Source organism: Pleurodeles waltl, chromosome 7 (assembly GCF_031143425.1).
Source record: "Pleurodeles waltl isolate 20211129_DDA chromosome 7, aPleWal1.hap1.20221129, whole genome shotgun sequence".
Taxonomy (NCBI): Eukaryota; Metazoa; Chordata; class Amphibia; order Caudata; family Salamandridae; genus Pleurodeles; species Pleurodeles waltl.
The window spans coordinates 635,403,751-635,425,745 of NC_090446.1; the positions used below are offsets into that span (position 1 = coordinate 635,403,751).

At 44.8% G+C, this 21,995-nt stretch overlaps 1 protein-coding gene across 2 annotated transcripts in view; it reads left to right on the forward strand.

Annotated features, from left to right (window-relative positions):
• Positions 1-10,519: 10,519 nt before the first annotated feature.
• PDE6A (phosphodiesterase 6A) overlaps positions 10,520-21,995 on the forward strand; it is a 333,514-nt gene continuing 322,038 nt past the window's right edge. For both annotated transcript variants that reach the window (XM_069244608.1, XM_069244606.1), the window contains exon 1: positions 10,520-11,236. In XM_069244608.1, the coding sequence (XP_069100709.1) occupies positions 10,763-11,236 (474 nt within the window). In that variant the 5' untranslated portion in view covers positions 10,520-10,762. The remainder of the gene's footprint in view (positions 11,237-21,995) is intronic.

Sequence of the window (21,995 nt, forward strand, 5' to 3'; positions counted from 1 at the left end):
TCCATGGACTTTGGCGCTAGACGCGTCTAACGCCAAAGTATAAATATGGAGTTAGTTTTGCGTAGAAATTGCGTAAAAAAAACGACGCAATTCCGGCGCAAACAGAGTATAAATATGCCCCTGAATTGTTAGTAAAGGGGATAGATGGGGACTAGAGGAGCGACAGTCCTGCTCATTTACCCAATCCCTCCCATACCCATTGAATGCATTCAACTGCGTCAATTTCGGCTCAGGGCACCTTGTACAGCAGAAGCAGCGCCGTCGACAGTGACCATGGGGATGCCTGATCTCCCTCTTTGGCCAGGTGCGGCTGGTATGGTGTGGGGTGGAGCCAGTAGTGAAGAAAGTGAGCTTGAGCATACAGTGCATACAGCAACATATCAAGTCCGCCCTGTGAGTGTGGTAAAGTGAGAAGATCGTAGGAGGCCCGTAGTTGTTACCCCACCCAAATCAGCAACACCAGGTTGGATTTTAAACGCTTAAACAATGTAGTTGTAAGTGGGAGGGGCGTGTTATGAAGAAGTATAGGAATTTAGGGAGTACGACCGTGTTCGCTATTGCGATGCAGCCTGCCATAGATATGGGTAGTTTTGACCATATTCAAGCCAGTCGACAGCCCGGCCATAGATAGATCGCCAGAGCTTCTTTGGATCTCTGCTAAGCTAAATACCAGTGTATTTGATAGAGTCCTGGCATCCAAAAGAGTAGGTACTGCAGAGACCTGGGGATCAAGATGTCATCATTACATACAACAATGCCCTAAAAGGGGAAACCAAAAAATTATTTATACATCATAGAACAACATAGGTGAAAATAGAAAAACAATTTATTCATATAAATATATATTCATTCATCTACATATGCATCTAAAAATCATCTTAGTATGTTCATCCTATAAGGACATCCCATCTAATAAACAACACACCGAAGGACAGGCAGTGTAAGAAAAAGTGCTCGTGATAAATGACAGAAAGAATAATAATAAGTATTCAAATAGATCCAAAACCTATACAGAAAAACATTAAAAACAGTTGGTTGGTTCTTTTTTGCTGCATTGACTCTATTCCAAATCCTCAAAGAGTCTAAATCACTTCCTTCAGTCCTCCAAAAAACCTATGCAGAAACCAATCTGAACTATGACATGTATGTCGACGTTTCGACCCCTCAATATCTTGGGCCAAATCACAGCTCCACAATGGGTCTTCTTCAGGACTAACTGATGGGCGTCCCTAAAAGGTCAAGATGGTCATGACCGCGAAGATGGTACAAAGATTATGGGAAGTAGAGCAGCTGGAAATGAAGCCCGATTGGTCCGGTCTCACGATCAGTGACAAAAGAGGTAGCAGGTGATTGGCAAGCACCTTGGCGTATATCTTGTTATCGACATTGATGAGTGAGAGGGGCCTATAATAGCCACAATGTTCGGCTGACTTGTCTGGCTTGAGGAGTGTTATAATGACCGCTTCTCTTAATGAGGGGGGAATCTTGGTATATTGTGAGCAAATGAGGGGCCTGTAGAGAGGCAAACTCCTTGTAGAAGGCAGTGGTCAAGCCATTGATCCTGGTAGCTTTATCCCCAAGAAGGCCCTTGATTACCTGCACTATCTCCTTCGTAAATATGAGTGCGTCTAGATATTCGCATTGGGCTGGTTCCAGCCAGAACAATTGTATAGTGCTGAGAGACACTGTGAGCTCAGCTGAGCCAAGGATCGGGGGTTGCTTTGTATAGCAGTGAGTAGAAGGAGAACATCACGCCTAATAGTTCTGATGGTGAGGATTTGAGTTGGGATTCCATGTCTAAAAGTTCTGCCACATAAGTGGAGACATGCGGTTTGCGTAGCATCCCTGCAAGAGTCTTGCCCGAGTGGTCTCCCTCTCTGAACTGGTGGGCCTGAGCTTCTCTGTGAAGGTGATGAGTCTCACGAGTAGCTTCCTCCTGGTAGTCAGATAATTTGTCTCAGATGCTAGCCAAAGTGGTGGGGGTCTTGGAATTGAAAGTACTATATTTCTAGAGTTCGGATAGTCTCCATTTCACAAGTCCACATAGCATTCCGTGAATAGCTTTAAGAACTCCTGTCTGCTTGGCAATACAGACCCACTTATTGCCACCTTGAATGCCTCCCAAAGTGTGGAGGACGATTGTACAGAGTCCTCATTGTGCTCAAAGTCGTCTACTACGGCCGCATGAATCTCTTTGTGAAATGCTGTGTCACATAGTGCTCCTGGCATTAGCTGGCATGTGAATGCGCAGGGTATGGTTTGGGGGAACTGCAAAACTAACTTAACCAGCACACCATCTGAGAGGGTGCTTGGTAGATGAGTCCCCGGGGTGGTCCAAGCCTGTGCATTCTTGGACACCAGCCAAAAGTGTATTCTGGATCATGCATTACAGTATGCTAAGAGGCAAGTACCTTCAAGGGCCTCTGGGTGTGTGCCCCCACCAAACATCCTGTAGGCATTTATCTTGGATTATGGAGGGTATGCGCAGCTTGAGGGTGCAAGCTCTTGGATTTACCAGAGTGGTCTTTCCGGCCTTCCATTCCAAAATTGAAGTAATCTCCCCATATGATGGGCCGAGGTCCAAGGTCAGACAGCAGTCGCCATACCCTAGAAAAGAAAGTTGCTGGTTGTTTGTGTGGTGTGCCTGCGAGTATGCTGTGAAGGCCATCCTTGTCAAAAAGGGAGTGTGACAGCTGCCAGTAAAGGCCCCTACGCAGCAATGTTGCGACCCCTCGGCATAGTTTGAGTAAACTAAGGAGTAGCTGTCCCCGCACCACCGAGCCCTGAGCCTGGAGGCAGGAGTGCTAGCCAAGTGGGTCTCCTGTAAGAAGCAGATATCTATTTTATGTCTTGTAAGTTAAGCGTGTGGTAGGCTTGTTTTTCTGTGGTCATTCAGACCTCGCACATTCCAGGTGATGCAGGTCATGGTTGTCATGTTACCTTATCATGTAAGAACCTATGCTGAGAGGGTCCAAGTTGAGTGTCATGTAATGTGCAGGTAGGATCAGAGAGCATGGTGCGTATTGGCTTATAACCTGAAACATGGAAGCAACCATGATAAAAATGAAACAAGCGAAACACCACGTGCCACCTCCTCCCACTTCAGCCCCCAAATTTGGTTGAAACAAGCAATCCCACCACCTACCCCAGCAAGCCCTTGCAGGTAACTGAGGATTCATCCCTGGCTGCGAGGAAGAACAAGGCAAATACCCCTGCCAGAATGGCTGGGTGGCTGAACGGAGGGTTCTAGGGCTGCCACATGCCTATGCAATTGTGGTGTCATCTGCACAGGAAGAATAATAACAACAACAGATTGAAATGTTGGCTGGGCACCCAGCAGCCCAGAAAGTGATCTTGAGTATCCCCTATGGTTAGTTGGATCAGAGTATGGAGACTGAGCACAGGCCAGCCCACCGCGTCGGGGGTTAATCATTATCACTGAGTTGTGCGTCTTCTGAGGTGCGCTGTGACCCCCGGGAAAATCTTCAATCCCTTGTGGCATGTTTTGCAAACTTCAGGGCCGCCTTCGCGTCTGTGAAGTAGTGTTGCTGATCCTCGAAGGCAAGATACAGTTTGGCTGGATGTAGTAAAGCATAGGGTATATCAGCCTTCTAGAGGAGTCATTTTGTAGATGGGAATTTGCGGCGGGGTGCTTGCACGGCTAGTGTGAAGCCTGGATAGAAGGAAATATTGCTTCCTTGATATTGGATGTGACAGTGCTCCCTGGACAGCTGCAGGATTGCATCACAATCCCTGTAATTCAGGAAGCAAGCAGTTATGGGACGGGCGGAGCTCTGGGGGGTGGCTAAGGGCCCAGTGAGCAATGGGCATGCTTCACAATGAAAACAGCAGATAGACCCTTTGCGAAAGTGTCCCTGAGTAGTGTCTCAACAAAGTCCTCTATCTTGGGGATCACCTTTGTCTTTGGAATAACAGTTATATGAAGATTATTGCACCTGGAGCGCGCCTTCAGGTCTTCATTTTTGGCTCTGATACATATGAGGACTCTGTTCATCCTTAGCAGCTGTTCTTTGGAGTCCACCTGCATGTTGTTTGTGTCAGATACACGGTTTCCCAGGGAGGTCCGGTCTCTTTTTATGTCTGTCGACACACTTCATGACCTGTTCCAGTCTGCTGGTGAGCAGGCCTAGTTTGGCATCTATGGCCTTCAGGCTCGCATTGACATAAATAAGGATTTCTTTAAGGTCAACCTCCTGCTGGGTATCTTCTTCAAGAGGGTTTGGCGATGACCCTGGTTGCTGGTCATGGTCAGTCTGGCGGGTGGGCCGTTGGTTTTTGAACAAGAGTTTTTGCTGCTTCGCATCATGTTTTCCCATGGCCTGAGCAGGTGCAGAGTGCAATGTGTGTGTGGTCATTTAGCAGAAGAACACAGTGTGAAGTACTGTCAGCATCTGTAACCAATGCGGTTGGACGCTTGACCTCCGGCAGGTGTCCCAGGTGTAGCAGACTTGCACACAGCACTTGCACACAGGAGTCTCTAGGGCCCTGCCATGTCCTGGGCAGGTTCCTTGTCAGGGGGCATGAACAAATACATGTAGTTAAGCTAAACAGCTGTGCAGCAGGTTTACAGCCTGGCTGGGGAGGTCCTTGTTGTCCGGTGTGCCACCAGTGGTGCTAAAACCAGACTAATTGCACAGTGGCTCAACTAGTCGCACCCTGACTCAAAACGAATTAGACTAGTGTGCTAACACAGCTGAAAACTGAGCAGAGAAGGCCAACTGCATGACTGCGCAGTTCCCAGTACAAGGGCAGGCCACTCAGAATGATTATCATTGACCGTGCGCCGCTAAAGCAAATTTTATTTATTATAGTAGCCATAGCAGCTACTAGGAGATATTATACCGGCTCACTGACACAGGTACACTTACGTCTTTCGAGGGCAGCGAGCCAGCGCCATGGCAATTGACGGGCCCTATGGCCTGCTGTGGACCTACTGACTCCTGCAGCAATTCCGCATGATTCTGGCTCACCTCTAACCTGCACACACTCTCAGCCACTGGCGCCGGTGGGGTCGGATCCAGTCACGGGATACCTCATGCGAGCAGCAGCAAGCTCACTACCATATTGCCAGTGTGAGCCAGCTGATTGATAATGAGCTGCCAGTGGGGTTGGATCTGTTGCAGGATCACATACCACCATGGTGCGAGCTGCGCTGCTGTTGCCCAGCAGCACTGCAGACAAAACCTTATGTGAACTGCCACCCACTCATGCCGCAGGGGCAGGAGCGGACCCACCTATAAAGTCATGTGTCTCACAAACAACTCGCACTGTCTGACTCTGACGGTCCTGACATCAGTGAATGCTCTGCTGCATGGCATTGGGTGTCCTTAGTGTTACATTGTAGCACTGTTCAGCTCTTGCAGCTGAGCCAGAGCCCCCAGGCCTCCCAGGAGCAGCACACTACTCGCGCTGCCACTGCAACTTGTCTGGTGCATTATTGTAGCAGCGCTCCGGCTTCACAGCTGAGGTGGCGCTATAATGCATGACTTTGCATTTCAGTGTGATGATGTTGACCAGCACACTCAAATACATTATTCTGACACTGTACTTGACAGGGCTGATCCATCAGAAATAACATTTCTGAAAGCAACTTATACAACTCCACAGGAGAAGTTTAAGTCAATGGTGATGGCCTCGATGACCTCTGATGAAAGACCCTGGGCATTGGTCATCGTATGGGCAGCAGTACTATTTCGGGGCAAAGAGAAACTGAAGCACATCTGCTTCACTTGACAGCGGGCACACTGACTTTAAATGTTTATTGTTTTTGTTATGACAGAAAGATGCAATGTGGTCACAAAGAGCTTAGAAGGGTGTATAGTTGAAATCTTGAAATGGGTGCAGCTATAATGTGATAACTAAGTTCTTCAGATTTTAGTATTGAAAGAAGAAGTTTATATTTCTTAAAATTAGATATATCGGCTGTTCGAGGGATATCAGAAAAAAATGTTCCCTTTGGAGGTGGGGACAGTGATTTTGCTTCCTGCATCATCCTCTTCCAGGGAGGTGGAAAGCAGTTTCACCAAGCATCATAATTGCGATACATATAATTTCTCCCAGCATGTTATTCCTGAAGTAAGTCATGGTGATGTACTAGCACTCAGATTTAATCTTCATGGCAAAACATGCTTCCTATAAATGAGCGAACGCTGCCATACCACATGCATACCATATTTTACGTACACATTACAGAATAAGGGCCATATTAATACTTTTCGACGCACAACTGCGCCAACGCAGTTGTGCGTCAAAATATCTAACGCCGGCTAACGCCATTCTGAAGCACCATGCGGGCGCCGTATTTATTTAATGACGTTAGCCGGCGTTAGCCGGCGGCGCTGCCTGGTGTGCGTCAAAAAAAATGACGTACACCAGGCAGCGCCGGCGTAGGGGAATATGGAGCTTGGGCGCCAAAAAATGGGGCAAGTCAGGCTGAGGCAAAATTATCGCCTCAACCCGATTTGCGCCATTTTTTCTGACTCCCAACCCCCATTGAAATGACTCCTGTCTTAGCAAAGACAGGAGTCATGCCCCCTTGCCCAATGGCCATGCCCAGGGGACTTCTGTCCCCTGGGCATGGTCATTGGGCATAGTGGCATGTAGGGGGGCACAAATCAGGCCCCCCTATGCCACACAAAAAAAAAATATATAATACTTACCTGAACTTACCTTATGTTCCCTGGGATGGGTCCCTCCATCCTTAGGCGTCCTCATGGGGTGGGCAAGGGTGACAGGGGGGGTCCCTGGGGGCATGGGAGGGCACCTCTGGGCTCCTTCCGAGCCCACAGGTCCCTTAACGCCTGCCTTTTGCAGGCGCTAAAAAACGACGCAAAAGCGGCTGCACGTCATTTTTTTTGACCCGCCCACTCCCGGGCGTGAATTTTGCCCGGGAGTATAAATCCGACGCACATGCCTCGGAGTCACTTTTTTAGACGGGAACGCCTACCTTGCATATCATTAACGCAAAGTAGGTGTCCACGCAAAAAAATGACGCAAACTCCATGGACTTTGGCGCTAGACGCGTCTAACGCCAAAGTATAAATATGGAGTTAGTTTTGCATCGGAATTGCGTAAAAAAAAAACGACGCAATTCCGGCGCAAACAGAGTATAAATATCCCCCTAAATGCTTTAAAATTCAGCACTGGGGCCCATTTTGCAGAAATGTCAGAGGTTCCCTTCCTAGCACACTTTCATATGGATGCAATTAGCTTATTTGCTACACTTATTCTGAAACAGAGATTTTTCAAAGAGCATTTAATGTTTGTGAATGACCTGAGGGCACTGGCCAGCACCCCTACTCTCATCACATAACGCTTGTAAAGCCTTAAAGTACTAACGATGTGGCACTACCATAGTTCTCCACGAAATAGGTGTTTCCAGGCACTCAAAATATAAAATGTCTCAACACTGCTGTCTGAAATGTGCCTGTATAGAGGCAAACACAAAGGACCCCTTCAGAAAAAAAAAGAAAATCTGGAAATGGGTGAATAACACCAGGGATTACAACTAGTGATTTTTTTTATTAAGTGGGTACAATCTCACAAAATTACTGTATATCGCCAGACATCTTACAATTTTGCAGTTGTGTGGTTTTGCGTAATTCACGCCCCTGTGAGAGTGGTTCAAGTACAAAAGTCTCATAGGAACACTAAAACTGTGGTCGAGAGACGGTTACTTTTAGAGCCAGATTCCGACCAGTATCTTAAATATCTTTTCTATGCAAGGTATTCCGTCTTGCTCATTTCTCTTGCGAGATACCAGACAAGTACATTTCTCACAGTGTACATAATTTTGCTTGCTTTTGGTGAAAATTATGTAGATTCTGCGAAGAAAAAGGTTATGCCTATCCTCTTGCTTCCCAGGACACTTATGCAATACCATGTATTGTATGTAGGAGGTGAATTGTCTTCAACTGCTGATCCTACTGAGTTCCTTACATAGCACATGGCAGCGCTTCCAGGCGCATTCAGACTGTCCCTCATGTATGTAATGGTAAAATTTGAGATGACGCGTCCTTAAGTGTACGTCATAGGCAGGGTCACTGGAATTATGGTATTGTGTTGCAATGGCATTTTTTTGGGATAATTATAGATTTGCAGCATTTGGCACATTATCCAGCATCTACTGATAATCTGCAGATTTTAACAAAAACATATTTCTAGCTCTAATGGTTCAAAGGTTACTAAAAGTGCAGTGACACGTGTTGCCTTGCAGTGGAAGTCCCTTTGCAAAAGACTGACTGACCACCTTTCTGTTTCATATTGTTATATTTGAGTGTTGAACTGATACGAACGCATTGCAAGCAGCCCCTACACAGTGTTAATAAGCATAAAACTGATAAAATAATGAAGTATTACTATCACAAAATGGGCTGCACTACGCCAAATAATTTCCTTTTTTTTCGCACAATTCCAGTGGCTCTGGTCATGGGGATCTTGACAATGACTGAGAATGTATGGAATCATCTGTATACACAAGGCATAAGTCACATTACTTGAAGGTTGTTTGCAAGGCCGGCTTTAGGGCGGTGACGGTGTGGCCGCACTGAGTGCTGACCTGGATGGGAGGGCGCTGACCTCAGGCGGGCGCTGTGTTTAGCAATAACTTACAAAACTTGTGATTTTAAAGGACCTGGTGAAAAAATGTGTGTGCGTCCAGCCTTCAGGAATTCACTCTTGTGATTAATATTCTTGCTAGACAGAGAGCGGAGTTTTGTCCAACACCAGTTTTGACTCATCATATATTAGCGCAAAGGGTTAATATGCCTGCTGCAAATAGCAGATCTGTATTCTATGTGTATAGCTGAGTCGATTAGTAAAGCCAGCCCTTACCAGTGCTTTAAAACAAATGAAATGTACATGAGAGGAGTTTTGGAATAATGAGGGGTTCTTTTGCCAGGCGGTAGTGAGAGAATCCGAGGAGGTGGTCGTGGGTGTGGGGTGGCATCAATAAAATAGACTGCTGCACTGGGCGCCACCAGCGCTAAAGCCGGCCCTGGTTGTTTGTACTATGCTTTTTAAAGGGTACTTTATCTAAACACTGTTATCAACTTGGAGATGGCAATTCGAAAAGAGTGGGAATTGTCTATGAAACTTCTCTACATGTTCTGCGCGATAACGCATCAGAATCATCGCTGTCAGTCAGAATCTCTAAACGTATTCGCAATGGGCCCGCTACGGGGTTCCTGCTGACGACGGCTTTTCCAAGGAGGCAGTGCTCACCTTGCAACAGCAACGTTGCTGCCCGGGTTGTGACGAACAGATGAGTCACGTAATCCCCGGTTCTGAGGCCTTCTGTGGCATTAGAGTAATGAGGGCTGACGGCTGAGGTTGCTGCTGGGTGGGACGGAAACGCGCACAGGCTGGGCCGAGACACAGGGGCTACAGGCGCGGGTGGCCTGTACGTGGAGCGTGCCATGAGAATATCTAGGACCATATGGTTTCCGTCCGCAAAGCATTTTAGCACCTCGCCCTATGTAAATGCTGAATTCCATGCAGTATTCTCCTTCGTATGCCATCTCAACCAAAACCTACACAGTTCTGCCAATACACCTCTATCCTCACCTGTAGCACCACTTGGTATTGCACAAAATAAAAACACCCCCTGCTTAATTTAAGCCCCGAAGCCTTAGCTATGGATCAATCTGATATTATTAAGTAGAAACATTTCTTGGAATGTATAACCTCCCTGGCCTGCAGAACCATCCACGCCAAGCACTCTAGAGAGTCACCGCTGAGGGATGTGTTCCCTTACTCCTGAGCCAATTCATGCTAAACCCCCGAAACCTAGTACTGCTGGAATGGGCCATGAATGTCTAGGTTCCTGTGATTAAGCGAAAAAAATCGCCGCTTCCCCAGTGCAACGACAATACCTCAGGGCCTTTTTTTTCTGGAGCCTACTACTGGCAACTACTCTCGAATGGGCCCCTGACTGGAAACGAAAACGCCCAACGCTAGGCCCCGAAAAACACTGCATGCCAGCGCACTAACTACACCACTCGTCCCACCTATCAACGAAGACTTCAGACTGTAATCGTCTGTACAGTTGTGTGTTCCATACAAACACTCAAAAGGTATCACGGAACCCATACTGCCTGACTTAGAAAGTAACGGATATTGCAAAGGAAAAGAAAGAGCCATTGATGCCGAAGGAAATCCGTTTTCACCGTCGACAGCGACTTTTTATCCAGTGGTAACCACTGCTGAGTGTTGGACCCCAGAAAGTGTTCTTTTCTGCCCCATGCTCGGGAGTTGCAGTCCATTTCCACACTGGTAGTCAGGCTTATTCCTTTCTTAGCACAATTCCAGATTTTGACTTTTTGGCACTACACACTACGACCAGCTGTACCCTCGCCAGTTCCCTTACTATCCTCGCCAGCTCCCCTGCAGAATTGGTTTAAGGATTATCGAGCAGCCACGTGACCATTTAAAAAGATCTGGATAATCCCCGTTTCACCTTCACTCTCGATAGACTAATACTTGTCAAGTCAGAGTCGCTGTTCTCGCCCCGCTCTGTGTCAGGCCGGCAGCTGGTTGACCGGGAATGGCTTGCAACCAGCAACATCTCTGATGGTGCAGCTCCTTTCCAGGATTCCAAAGCTGGCATTGGAATTTTTCATTTGATTTGTTGTTTTCCTTTATAAATGTGAAATTGGTCCCAGAGGATTGAGGGGACGAAGAGGCAGAAGGTGCAGCAGAAGGAAGGGTTCTCTAGGAGCTGCACCCTTTAGCCACTTTCAGGATGAGCACCGTGACTAAAGAGGCAGTGGAGAAGTTCCTTGATGCCAACCTGGACTTTACCAAGGAATACTACGACCGTAAGTTACGACCTGAGGTCATCGGCAAACTTCTCAGCAACCGCAAGACCAACGTGGACTTTGACACATTCCACACACTGACCAGCGTTGAGGAAAGTGAGATTGTCTTTGACCTCATTCGGGACTTTCAGGACAATGTGCAGATGGAGCGTTGCTGCTTCAACATCCTGAAGCGTGTGGGCTTCATAATCCAGGCTGACCGCATGAGCCTGTTCATGTATCGTATGCGCAACGGCACAGGCGAGCTGGCCACCCGGCTTTTCAACATACATAAAGACGCCACCCTGGAAGAGTGTCTGGTAATGCCTGATTCAGAGATTGTCTTCCCATTGGATACTGGTGTCCTGGGATATGTGGCACAGTCCAAGAAAGTTGTCAATGTCACTGATGTGGACCAGGTAGGTTACATGGTCAAAAAGGTGGTGTGTGAGCTGCCCATGTGGGGGACAGTGTATCTGAGGACTATGCTTTGTTTAGAATCCATATCCATGTTTCCTATGCTTTGGAACCGCTAACTTCCTCCATGTGAAAAAAAACATTCCTCATAACCCCTTCTTCAGAGCAGTTCACCTGAAAATGGGATGAATTCTAGGGAGCTGAGAGAGAAATATCATTAAACGGCCTTCGCTGCATCAAAGCTTCCCTACAAACCTGATCAGCATTTACAAAGTCACAAAACATATATAAACAAACACGCACACATACACACATTCACACCCCTCACAACCTAGACTCCAAAGCATCCAATCATGGCATGGATTTTCCAGTCTTAACATGAACACACAGGCCGACGGGCAACATCACTGTCCCTTTGGAAGGAGAGATGGGCTGGAAGCTAAAAGTATTCCTAAACAGGCATTTGCAATGCAATAGGTCTCACATTTGCTTGAGTAAGAGCTATTGGTGCTGTACATGCATAACTGTACTTTTCTTGCCACATAAATTGGTCAACCCTGTTGCATAACTTGGTCCTCTCTGCCACATAATTCCAGTGGCCCTGCATATTACTAATGCACTTCCATTTACCTTCTTCCTCTATCTGCAGCAAAAAATGAAAATACTGCCATTATTTATTATATTTGTTATATTATTATTTTGAGGTCCCCCCAACCCAGTGTGGGGACTCAGAGATGAGCTAGACAGAAAGAGCAGGTCGTGCGGTGAGTTATGGGCAACATGTTTTGTAAAAGGAATGCCTCACAAACCAAGTGCAGCGAATATTGTAGTATCTTGACTGTAAAACTCATAACAGATCCTAGAGGGCACCACTATAAAAATAACATTAGTAAGAAACATGGTCATGTAACCATACTGTCAGCCCCTAGAAGGCATAACGACATGGAAACAGAATGGCAGAAAATAATGCAGTGTAACCATATATGTAGCCCTTAGAGGGCGTAGTACAATACTATTACAAACAAGGCCCTTAAAACACAAACTACTCCCAGCTGTAAAAAAAAAGTTCCAGTTATAAGAGAGCTTAAAAAGACACTGAATGGTGGGCGAGATTACTATTTTGCCCCCCTCCAACCTAGGGTGGGGACCCAGCGATGACCTAGACAGAAAGGGCGCATCATGCTGAACATTCTGACGGTGGTCCCATTGTCCTAGGACCACCACACGGTGAGTTATGGACAAAATTGTTTTGTAAAAGAAATGCCTGCAAACCATTTGGGATGATTTTCAGAGTGCAGCAAATATTGTAGTATCCTGATTGTAGTGCTCAAAACAGCCCTTAGAGGTCACCATAATAAAAATAGCATTTGTAAGAAACAATGTCATGTTACCATATAGTCAGCCCCTAGAGGGCCTAACAACAGGAAAACAGAATGACAGAAAGTAATGCACTGTAACCATATATGTAGTCCCTAGAGGGTGTAGTACCTTACACATTTGCAGGCCCAGCAGGCCTACTGCAATATTCTTACCAACAAGGCCCTTAAAACACAAACTAATCCCAGTTGTAAAATAAAAGTTCCAGCTGTGAGAGAGCTTAAAAATGTACTGGATGGTGGGAGAGGTTACTATTTTGGGGTTACCCCAACCTAGGGTGGGGACCCAGTGATGATCTAGACAAAAAGGGCTTGTGGTGGGTTATTGGCAAAATTAATTTGTAAAAGGAATGCCCTGCAAACTGTTATGGGGCGATTTTCCAAGTGCAGCAAATATTGGGGTATCTTGATTGTCATGCTCAGAACAGCTTCTAGAGAACACCATAATGAATATAGCATTTGTAAGACACATGGTAATGTCACCATATAATCAGCCCCTAAAGGGCATAACAACATGACAACAGAATTGCAAAAAGTAATGCAATGTAACCATATATCTAGCCCCTCAAGGGAGTAGTGCCTTACACATTTTCAGACTCAGCAGACATACTACAATATTATTAACAAGGCCCTTAAAAAACAAACTACTCTCAGCTGTCAAACAAAAGCTCCAACCCTGAGAGAACTTAAAAATGCATTAGATGGTGGGAGAGGTTACTATTTTGGGATCCTCCCCTACATAGGGGTGGCACCCAGAGATGACATAGATAGAAAGAGTGTGCCATTCTGAACAGTCTGGTGGTGGTCTCATTGTCGTAGGACTACCACAGTCTGAATTATGGGCAAAAAGTTTACAAACAGAAATGTAGCACAAAGCATTATGGGGAGAGTTTCCCAAATGCTGTGGACATTATAGTATCAGTTATTTTGCTCTGCTGCAAGAGCCGCTTTGAGGATTTCTTTGGTTATTTCTTTTGTAAATGCTCCAGTTTGTATATTTTTCAACTGCTAAACTTGTAAAGTGGTCCTCATGTAAAGCGTTCCTCCGATCGAATTTGAGCTATATGAAACTTTAGCACTCGTCAGATCGAGTTTGTGCTATAGGACATTAAAAAAAAAAATGTATTACATAAAGTAAAAAGTACCTCCCTCCAGCTTGCAGCCTTTTTCCACAGAAACGGCAAAGAAACAGCCAAAAATGAGGAAAATGAAGAAACATCATAAGGTCACGCAGCACGAAGCAGCGAGGCGAAATAAAAAAATAGTGCACCGTACAAACATGTCTGGCCAATCATGCAATAATCTATGTAACATGGTCAGTCTGCAAGGCATAACAAAGCAGCCTTGAAGTGAGACAAAGGTAAGGCATTTACCTAGGAAATCAAGGGAATTTTGAAAGGCAGGCTAAGGAATAAATGGAAACGATGGGTGTGAAATGGGCATGGTTAAAGCCCACAGAATAAATTAAAACAGGTCGAAGAGCAGCGCTTGTGCGCCGCTAAGCTCAATCAAAAAATCTGTTTATATTAGACTCCTAGTTATCGGACTGGTGGTCCCTCCTTCCATCTACCTTTAAGGGAAGACTCCTGACCCTCATTGTAGGAGGATTTTTCACTATGCCCCAAATGCCGAACTTCATTCAGCCCTGACTAGAAGGATAAAAAACAGGGAGGCATTAACAGTCTATTGACCACACCTGCCAAGTTCCGCTGCTAAATCTTGAATATGTCTTTAAGAAGAGGAACTAAACCAATAATAATCATTAAATTATTCTGACCCATCAAGTATAGTACAGAGTGGATAGGTTTGTTGTAGCTGAATAGCACTGGCACTCTTTGTGAGAAGGTGGCAAAATGGAGGATTCAGCAGTGGAACTCTTCTTAGGAGTCCGTGGAAATTGAATATCGTGCAATGCTACTTCTCTGGAAAAGGCAAGGGAAGTGAATGGGAGAGCCCAGGAACATAAATACATTGCGGTTTTGAAACATAATTTATATAAGTGGCTGAGATAGAGTCCATCTGCATGGTGATATTGAAGAGGTGGACTAAACAGAATTTCCACCATTCTGTGAAAGGCACAGAAAGAAAGATGCCTCCCAGACAGAGGGACTGAAAACACGAGAAATATCTGGACTACTTCTTGCATAGGGGCTTTAAATAAATAGCAATTTCACTGGAATGGCTGCGAAAGTGGTAGAAGCAGAATTGCCACACTTCAGGGAAAAGCCAAGGAAGAAGTAGGAGTAGCAGTTCTAAGGCTAAGGTAGTGAACAAAATATTAGTTTGTGGTGACACTGGGAAGCACCAGCAGAGGTACTGTTTGGGGAGAGGCTGAATAAGTGCAAGAAACAGCGCAGAGAAGCCAGTGCAAAATTAGAAATAGTGCCGCTCAGGGAAGTTAGAACGGGGCACTAAAGGGGCATGATCTCCCAGACACCTCTTTTTGAGGATTCTGCAATCGTTTCAAAAACGATATGTATACTTTGAAGCAAGCCTGTACTGTTTATTAATGTAGCGACAGCTACAACTGCTAATACCAATAAGAGGGAACAGACGCTGGAGATGCTATGTTTTCTCTTTCAATGGAAAACATTTTTATAAACATTGCTTGTGCTATGTGGCCCATACACATAGGTGTTGGACTGGGTCTGGCAAAAACGTCTGACATGCCTAGCACCACTCCTAAGGAAACGGTGGGGATGGGGCATCAGTTTAACTCTTCCAAGAGAGTCTAGGAAGCGATAACAAAGCCACTGGAGTTGCTGATAAATGGGGAAAATAACTATGCACTCATTGGAGAGAATAAGGGAACAAAAGGTCTATATTTAAACCCCCAACCTATTGTTCTGAGAAGAAACTAAAGTAAAATAGAAATAGTGCATTTCTCTCAGTAGAGGGTGAAGAATAGGGCTAAACAGAGGACTAAAAGAAGCCATAGCAAAAATGTTCACACCAGCTGCTGCTAAAATATTAATCCCTGGGCCCTCTGCCACCCTCCCTCTCTTTCTGTTCTCTTTCTCATCTCTCTCTGGCCACCTCCTACCTTAACCCCCTGGGAGCTGGAGATTTTGGCAGCAGCCATCTGACCTTTCAAATCAGCTTTCAGTGGCACCTTAGGAAATTATAAGAAATTGGTTTATTTATTGAGGTAGATGAAAACCCTACTCCAGCAACAACTACAATCATTGTCAGGATGAATCATAAAAATCACTAAATTAAACTGTGCTTAACCTTCTGGTAGCTTGGTACAAAGGTAGTCAGCCTAACTTAGTGACAATGAGTTAAGTATTTATGCATTTCGAAATTTTGGGCCACTGTGTAAATGACTTGTGATGGCAGATTATTGATGTAAAAATGCCAGAATATGGAGGTGACCTCGTAGCGATTCTCAACAAAGAGGAACTGAAATGGATCCTGAAAACAGACAGTCACCACAGTAGCCTCAACCAACTCGTGGATTGGACCTCTCTCATGTGACTTCCCTCCATGACTTTTGCAGTATATCTGCAATACGGTGTACCTCTCTGTGTTTTGGAAAGAGGCTTTAGTTTGGTGCACTGTTAACGCTTAAGGGAAAGACAGACTTAATAATATAGTTTTTACCCATATTCATGCCTCATTGCGAGAACTCCACCTGCACATTCCCCAGCTGGCTATGCTGGATACATGTAAAGGCATATTTAGTTTATTATTATGACTCGTGAATATTCTTAGTAATTGGACCCTCTACTAGTTTAGCTATGCACCCATGGTACATGGAATACTAGGCTGGTGGTTCTCTACTTGTAAGACCCATGTAAATACTAGGAAATGTCTTTTTTGCATATTAGACAATGGTTTTCAGCATATGTTACTTCTGCCCAACTAATTTAGCCATGCACCAGTGATACATGGTCTACTAGACTGATGGTTCTCTACCTGCAAGATCCATGTAAATATTAGGAAATGTCTGTTATTTTTTGCGTATTATATTTCTGTTTAATTGAACTGTTAGTAGTTTTCTTTTGCATACTTTGTTTCTGTTGAATTTAATTTTGTTCATAATGTGGCTTGCTATACTACTACACTAACAAAAGATTTTCTGTCAATAGGTACTTTTTGGAAACTGTGTTCTTATATCCTCTTCGCTTATTATACTTTTCACTTCATCACCTGTTGCCTCCAACATGGCTGCCATTTAACTATAATATGCTTGGGACGTCTTATCTTTATTCCTTCTTCTATTTCTATTCCCTATTTACTTGCATGCTGTCTTCACATTGGTTTGATTGCCTGATTGATGAGGTCCCTCATGGTGCACCACAGTAAGCTCCTGTGCTGATTATTGCATGCGTGGCATTTAGGCTTCTATTCTATTAGCCTGTCTATGTTTTTCTTATTGGGAAGCCCTCTGTTATGTTTATTTACAGGGAAGCCCTCTTTTTGCTGCCCACTTTGCCCTTGACACAGCACTAGCTCTGGGCACAACCTTTTATGATTTCCATAGTGTTTGACTCTCAGGTTCTTCTTTATTAGGTATGTTTAGCACAGACATGATGTACATAATTATTTCCCATGGAGCACTGTGACTACCCTGTTTAATAATTCTACCCCTCTGTTGTCTTGTTTCACAAAGTCTGCATTTAGTTAGCTACAAGTTCCCTGCAATAAGTTTTATCCAGGTTATATAATAATTGACTGGTCAGTTACTCTACTGGATATAAATGCTTTGAGCTTCCCCCCTTTGATTGGGTAGGTGCAGCAGTACAAAAACAAGTTGTTATTTTACTATTATCTAGAGTGCACCAGTCCTGCCCTAATTATTTTACGCTCCCTTGATTGGCTTCCTTCAGGACCCCTAGCCATAGTTTCATGGCTGTTCTCTTCCTTATGATAGGTCCCTTTACCTAATGGACATTTAGTAATTTTCATGGTAGCTCAAATTTTACATCGAGGAATTTGGTCCTTGAGCCCCTCTACTTTTCTGGCTTACAATATACAAGTAATTTTCAGAATTCTGACTCTGAAGCCCTTCTACCAAGAAGGTCTAATTCTGGGGAACTGTTGGCCTGACAATTATTCCCTTTTGAATGATGCCCTATTTGAATACCTTCCCTCGGCTGTGAATGTGGCTGTAATTCACCTTTTATTAGGTATTCTGTCACCCCACTTTTAGTGGGCTGCGTAATTCCACGCACAGTATGTTAACTGTGCTAGAATGTAGCACTGCATGGTATATTTTGAGATATCTGCGGGCATTTGTGATTGTTCATGTTTATGTTGGAAGCGTATCCTTTACCTCTCTGCATGGCACTCACTCATTGGGGACCACTTCACCCTTTGGATGGTTCACCTAGATTACCTATTCAGTACACTACACAGAATATTCACCATGTCCTCATCATGAGTGAATCACCTTTGTTCATTGGAGTAGGAGCCTCAAATGCATAATCAGAACTAATTTCTTTTTCTTCTTCCTCTCTACTTTTCTTTCCCTAATTTTGCAGGTTGCAACGTGTATTCATTGATTTATTGTACATAAATTATGTAGCCAGGCAAATATTGTATTGTCTGGATGATGATCACATATGCTTAGGGGATCGAAACGTTGTTGACCAAATCACTCGGACCCGCATGAATTTATAAAATTGCTCTTTTGAGTGCAGTAGTGTCTTCTTTTCATAAGAAATGTGATCTTTTGAGTCCATGTAATTTGTGATATCACTACCTTGTTCTTTTGCCTGTTTGTGTAAAACCTGCTTTGGTGGGGTACATACCTCTAAAAGAACTGATTTTAACTTGTTCATACAAATAAATTACTGATTGTTTTGAATATTCCCTGTGCATTACTATTTTGCACTTAGGGCATGACTCCATTATGTTTACACTTAGGGGATTTTGTTCCTTATAGTTTTAAGTATTTATGCAGCACACAAACAAAGGGAAAAACAACACAAGAAATATCCCACACCAATTTCCTTAGAGTAAAATGTAATAAATAAAAAGACACCAAAACAAATTAAATCCAAACAGTAGAATCAGTGTAGAGCCTAAAAGATTACAACTATCACATATATTTGCATGAGACCAGGGCAAAGTTAAAAAGTTATGAATAGGCAGGGTTTGGATACAGAAGGTGGTTTGGGCCCGGTCTCGACTTACTTAGAAGAAATTGTGAAGAAAAGTGTATGAGAAGGTGATGTTTTTTCGAAGTCCCAAGGTCCAGGTTTGGGCTGAAAGAGCATCTTAAACACCACTTTCAAGGGTCCAGGAGGGATTGGCAGCAGTTGGAGGTCAGGGCTCACTTCAGGCACAGGCCAAGGGCAGGGTTCATGATCACTGGAGCTTGTTATGTCCCTGTAGCTCACATGGGAGGCTAGCCAACTAATCTTTGGAGTCACTCTGGTAGTTCTGGGATCAGGCAGTGTTGGAAATGGCCTTTCTGCAGGATCACCCACAAACTTTTTGCCTTCTTCCCTCTCTTTTTCTGACCTAATTTTGCTGGCTTTAGGACCCTGCACACTTTACTACTGCTAATCAGTGCTAAAGTGCATATGCCCTCTCCTTAAAACATGGTGACATTGCCTCATACTCAATTGGCTTATTTAATTTACTTTTAAGGCCCTAGTCAAGTGCACTACATTTGCCCAGGGCCTGTAAATTAAATGCTACTAGTGGGCAGCAGTACTGGTTGTCCCACCCACATAAGGAGCCCCCAACCATGTCTCAGGCCTGCCTCTGCAGTACCTGTGTGTGCAGTTTCACTGCCACTTCGACTTGGCATTTAAAAGTACTTGCTTGTGAATGGTGATACAAAATCCTGCTTAATGGTGGAGTTGGATTTTATATTACTATTTTAGAAATGCTATTTTTAGAAAGTGAGCATTTCTCTGCATTTAAATCCTTCTGTGCCATACAATCCACATCTGGCTAGGTTCAGTTGACAGCTCCCTTGTGTATTCACCCAGACAAACCCCAAACACAGGATGCTCAGCCTCACTTGCATACATCTTCATATTGCATGGGTCTTCCTGGGCTGGGAGGATGGAGGGCATGACACTTACATGTCAAAGGACAGTAGCCTGCCCTCACACAAAGGACTGCCACACACCCTACTGGGACCCTGGCAGACAGGATGGAACTGAAAGGGGACCTTGTGCACTTCTAGGCCATTCTTTGAAGTCTCCCCCACTTCCAAGGCACATTTGGGTATTTAAGCACTGTCTCTGACTCTACCAACTGAGACACCTCCTGACAAGACACTCTTGTCCCAGACACTTCCTGGAGAAGAAACCTGAACCAGAACCTGCAACTTGCCAAGAAGAACTGCCTGGCTGCCCAAAGGACTCACCTGACTGCTTTCTGTGAAGGACTGATGCCTTGCTGTTGCCCTGCTGCCTTGCTGCTCTCTGGCTGCGCTGAGAAGTGCTCTCCAAGGGCTTGGATAGAGCTTGTCTCCTGTTCCCTGAAGTCTCAGGACCAAAACGACTTCATTCCTGCAAGAAGAACTCTCTGTGCAGCGGAAATTGATGCACAGCCAGCAGAAAACGATGCACAGCCTGCATTGCGGTGAAAAATTCACCTCATGCTGTACCGGAACGACGCAGCCCGACTTCACAAGGAGAAGATCGATGCAGTGCCAGTGTAGCGACCGGAAATTCGGCCCACGGCCCACTGGATCGACCCACAGCCGAGCCGGAACGACGCAGCCCCACTTCCAAAGAGGAATCGACGCAGCGTCTGCCGTGGGGCAGAAATTTCCATGCAACTCCCACAGGATCGACGCAGCCCCTGTGACTTCGTCCTGCAGCGCCAGATTTGAATGCATCGTCCCCGGGGTGTCCGAAAACCCCACAACCTGAAGAGGATCCAAGACCGAGCACTGGCAATCGACGTTAAGCCTTCACTGCAAGAAAAATAAACAACGCATCACCGTCTGCGGCCAGAGAAATCGACCCACACGTCCCTGTTTTCCACGCATCGCCTCCTCTGCAGTTCCTTGCGGAGATTTTGAATGCAAACCAGGTACTTTGTGCTTGCAAAGAGACATTTGTTGCTTTTAAGAGACTGAAGACACTTTATATTGTTTCTACAGTGATATTTTCAACATATACTTATTGCATCTTAATCGTTTTGACCTGCATTTATCCAGATAAATATGATATATTTTTCTAAACACTGTGTGGTGTATTTTTGTTGTGCTATACTGTGTTATTGCATGATTTATTGGACAAATACTTTACACATTGCCTTCTATGTTAAGCCTGACTGCTCAGTGCCAAGCTACCAGAGGGTGGGCACAGGATAATTTGAATTGTGTGTGATTTACCCTGACTAGAGTGAGGGTTCTTGCTTGGACGGGGGTAACCTGACTGTCAACCAAAGACCCCATTTCTAACAGGCAGCAAGGCAGGCCTGTCGCAGCGGGTCAGACCTCTGGTAGCTGTAGGGCACTTCTCTAAGGTACAAAAGGCAGTCCCCCGAAGTATAAGGCAGTCCTTATCGGGGACCCTCGCAGGTCCAGTAGAAGACAGAAGAGTTGGTCTGAGGGTCCAGTATTTACACTTGGTTTAAGACTGTGAAGTGGGGGAAACGTCTAGGCTTCCCCCATATCTGATTCTGGAAAATGCCTTCCCCTGCCCATGCTACTACTATTTAAATACAATGCACCCTGCCCTGTGGTCTTTTTTGAGCATGCACTGGAGGTGACTTATATGTATTAAAAAGTTTAGGCCTGTGAAATAGTTTTTTTGTTAGGTTGAAATGGCTGTTTAAAACTACACAACAGGCTGCGGTGGCAGGCCTGAGATGTTTTAAAGGGCTTCTTTATTGGGTGGCACAGTGACTACTGCTGCCCAGCTAGTCTCATCTAATTTAAAGGCCGAGGGTCCACGTAGTACCATATATCAGGAACTTATAAGTAAATTAAATGGGTTACTCAAGTATAGGCCAATGTTACCATGTTCTAGAGAGAGAGCACAAGCATGTTAGCACACTTTAGCGCTGGATAGAAGTGGTAAATGTCCCAGAGTCGTAAGGCCAACCAAAAGAACTTCAGAAAACAGGAAGTGTGAAGGTAAAATGTATGGTGGTGCCAGCACAGAGAAGGACAAGTCTAATACAATAAGTGACAGGTCCATTCTTGAGGATGAAACAGGTGTACCAAGTCACAGCGCCTGGGAGAAGCTGAGAAAGTGAAGAAAACAACAGTTCTCTTCCTACGGCAGATGTTGAAAACGAGGACGTAGATGAAGACGGTCTGGTAGTGAACAGTTATTTTAAAATGTGTCTGAAAAAAAAAAGTTAATTTCCTTAGGCATTTTCATTGAGCAATAGGATGAGAGCTCTGCAGCTGAACAGTGTCTGGATTTGTTGTCAGCGTTTGCAGAAGGAGCATTAAATCCCA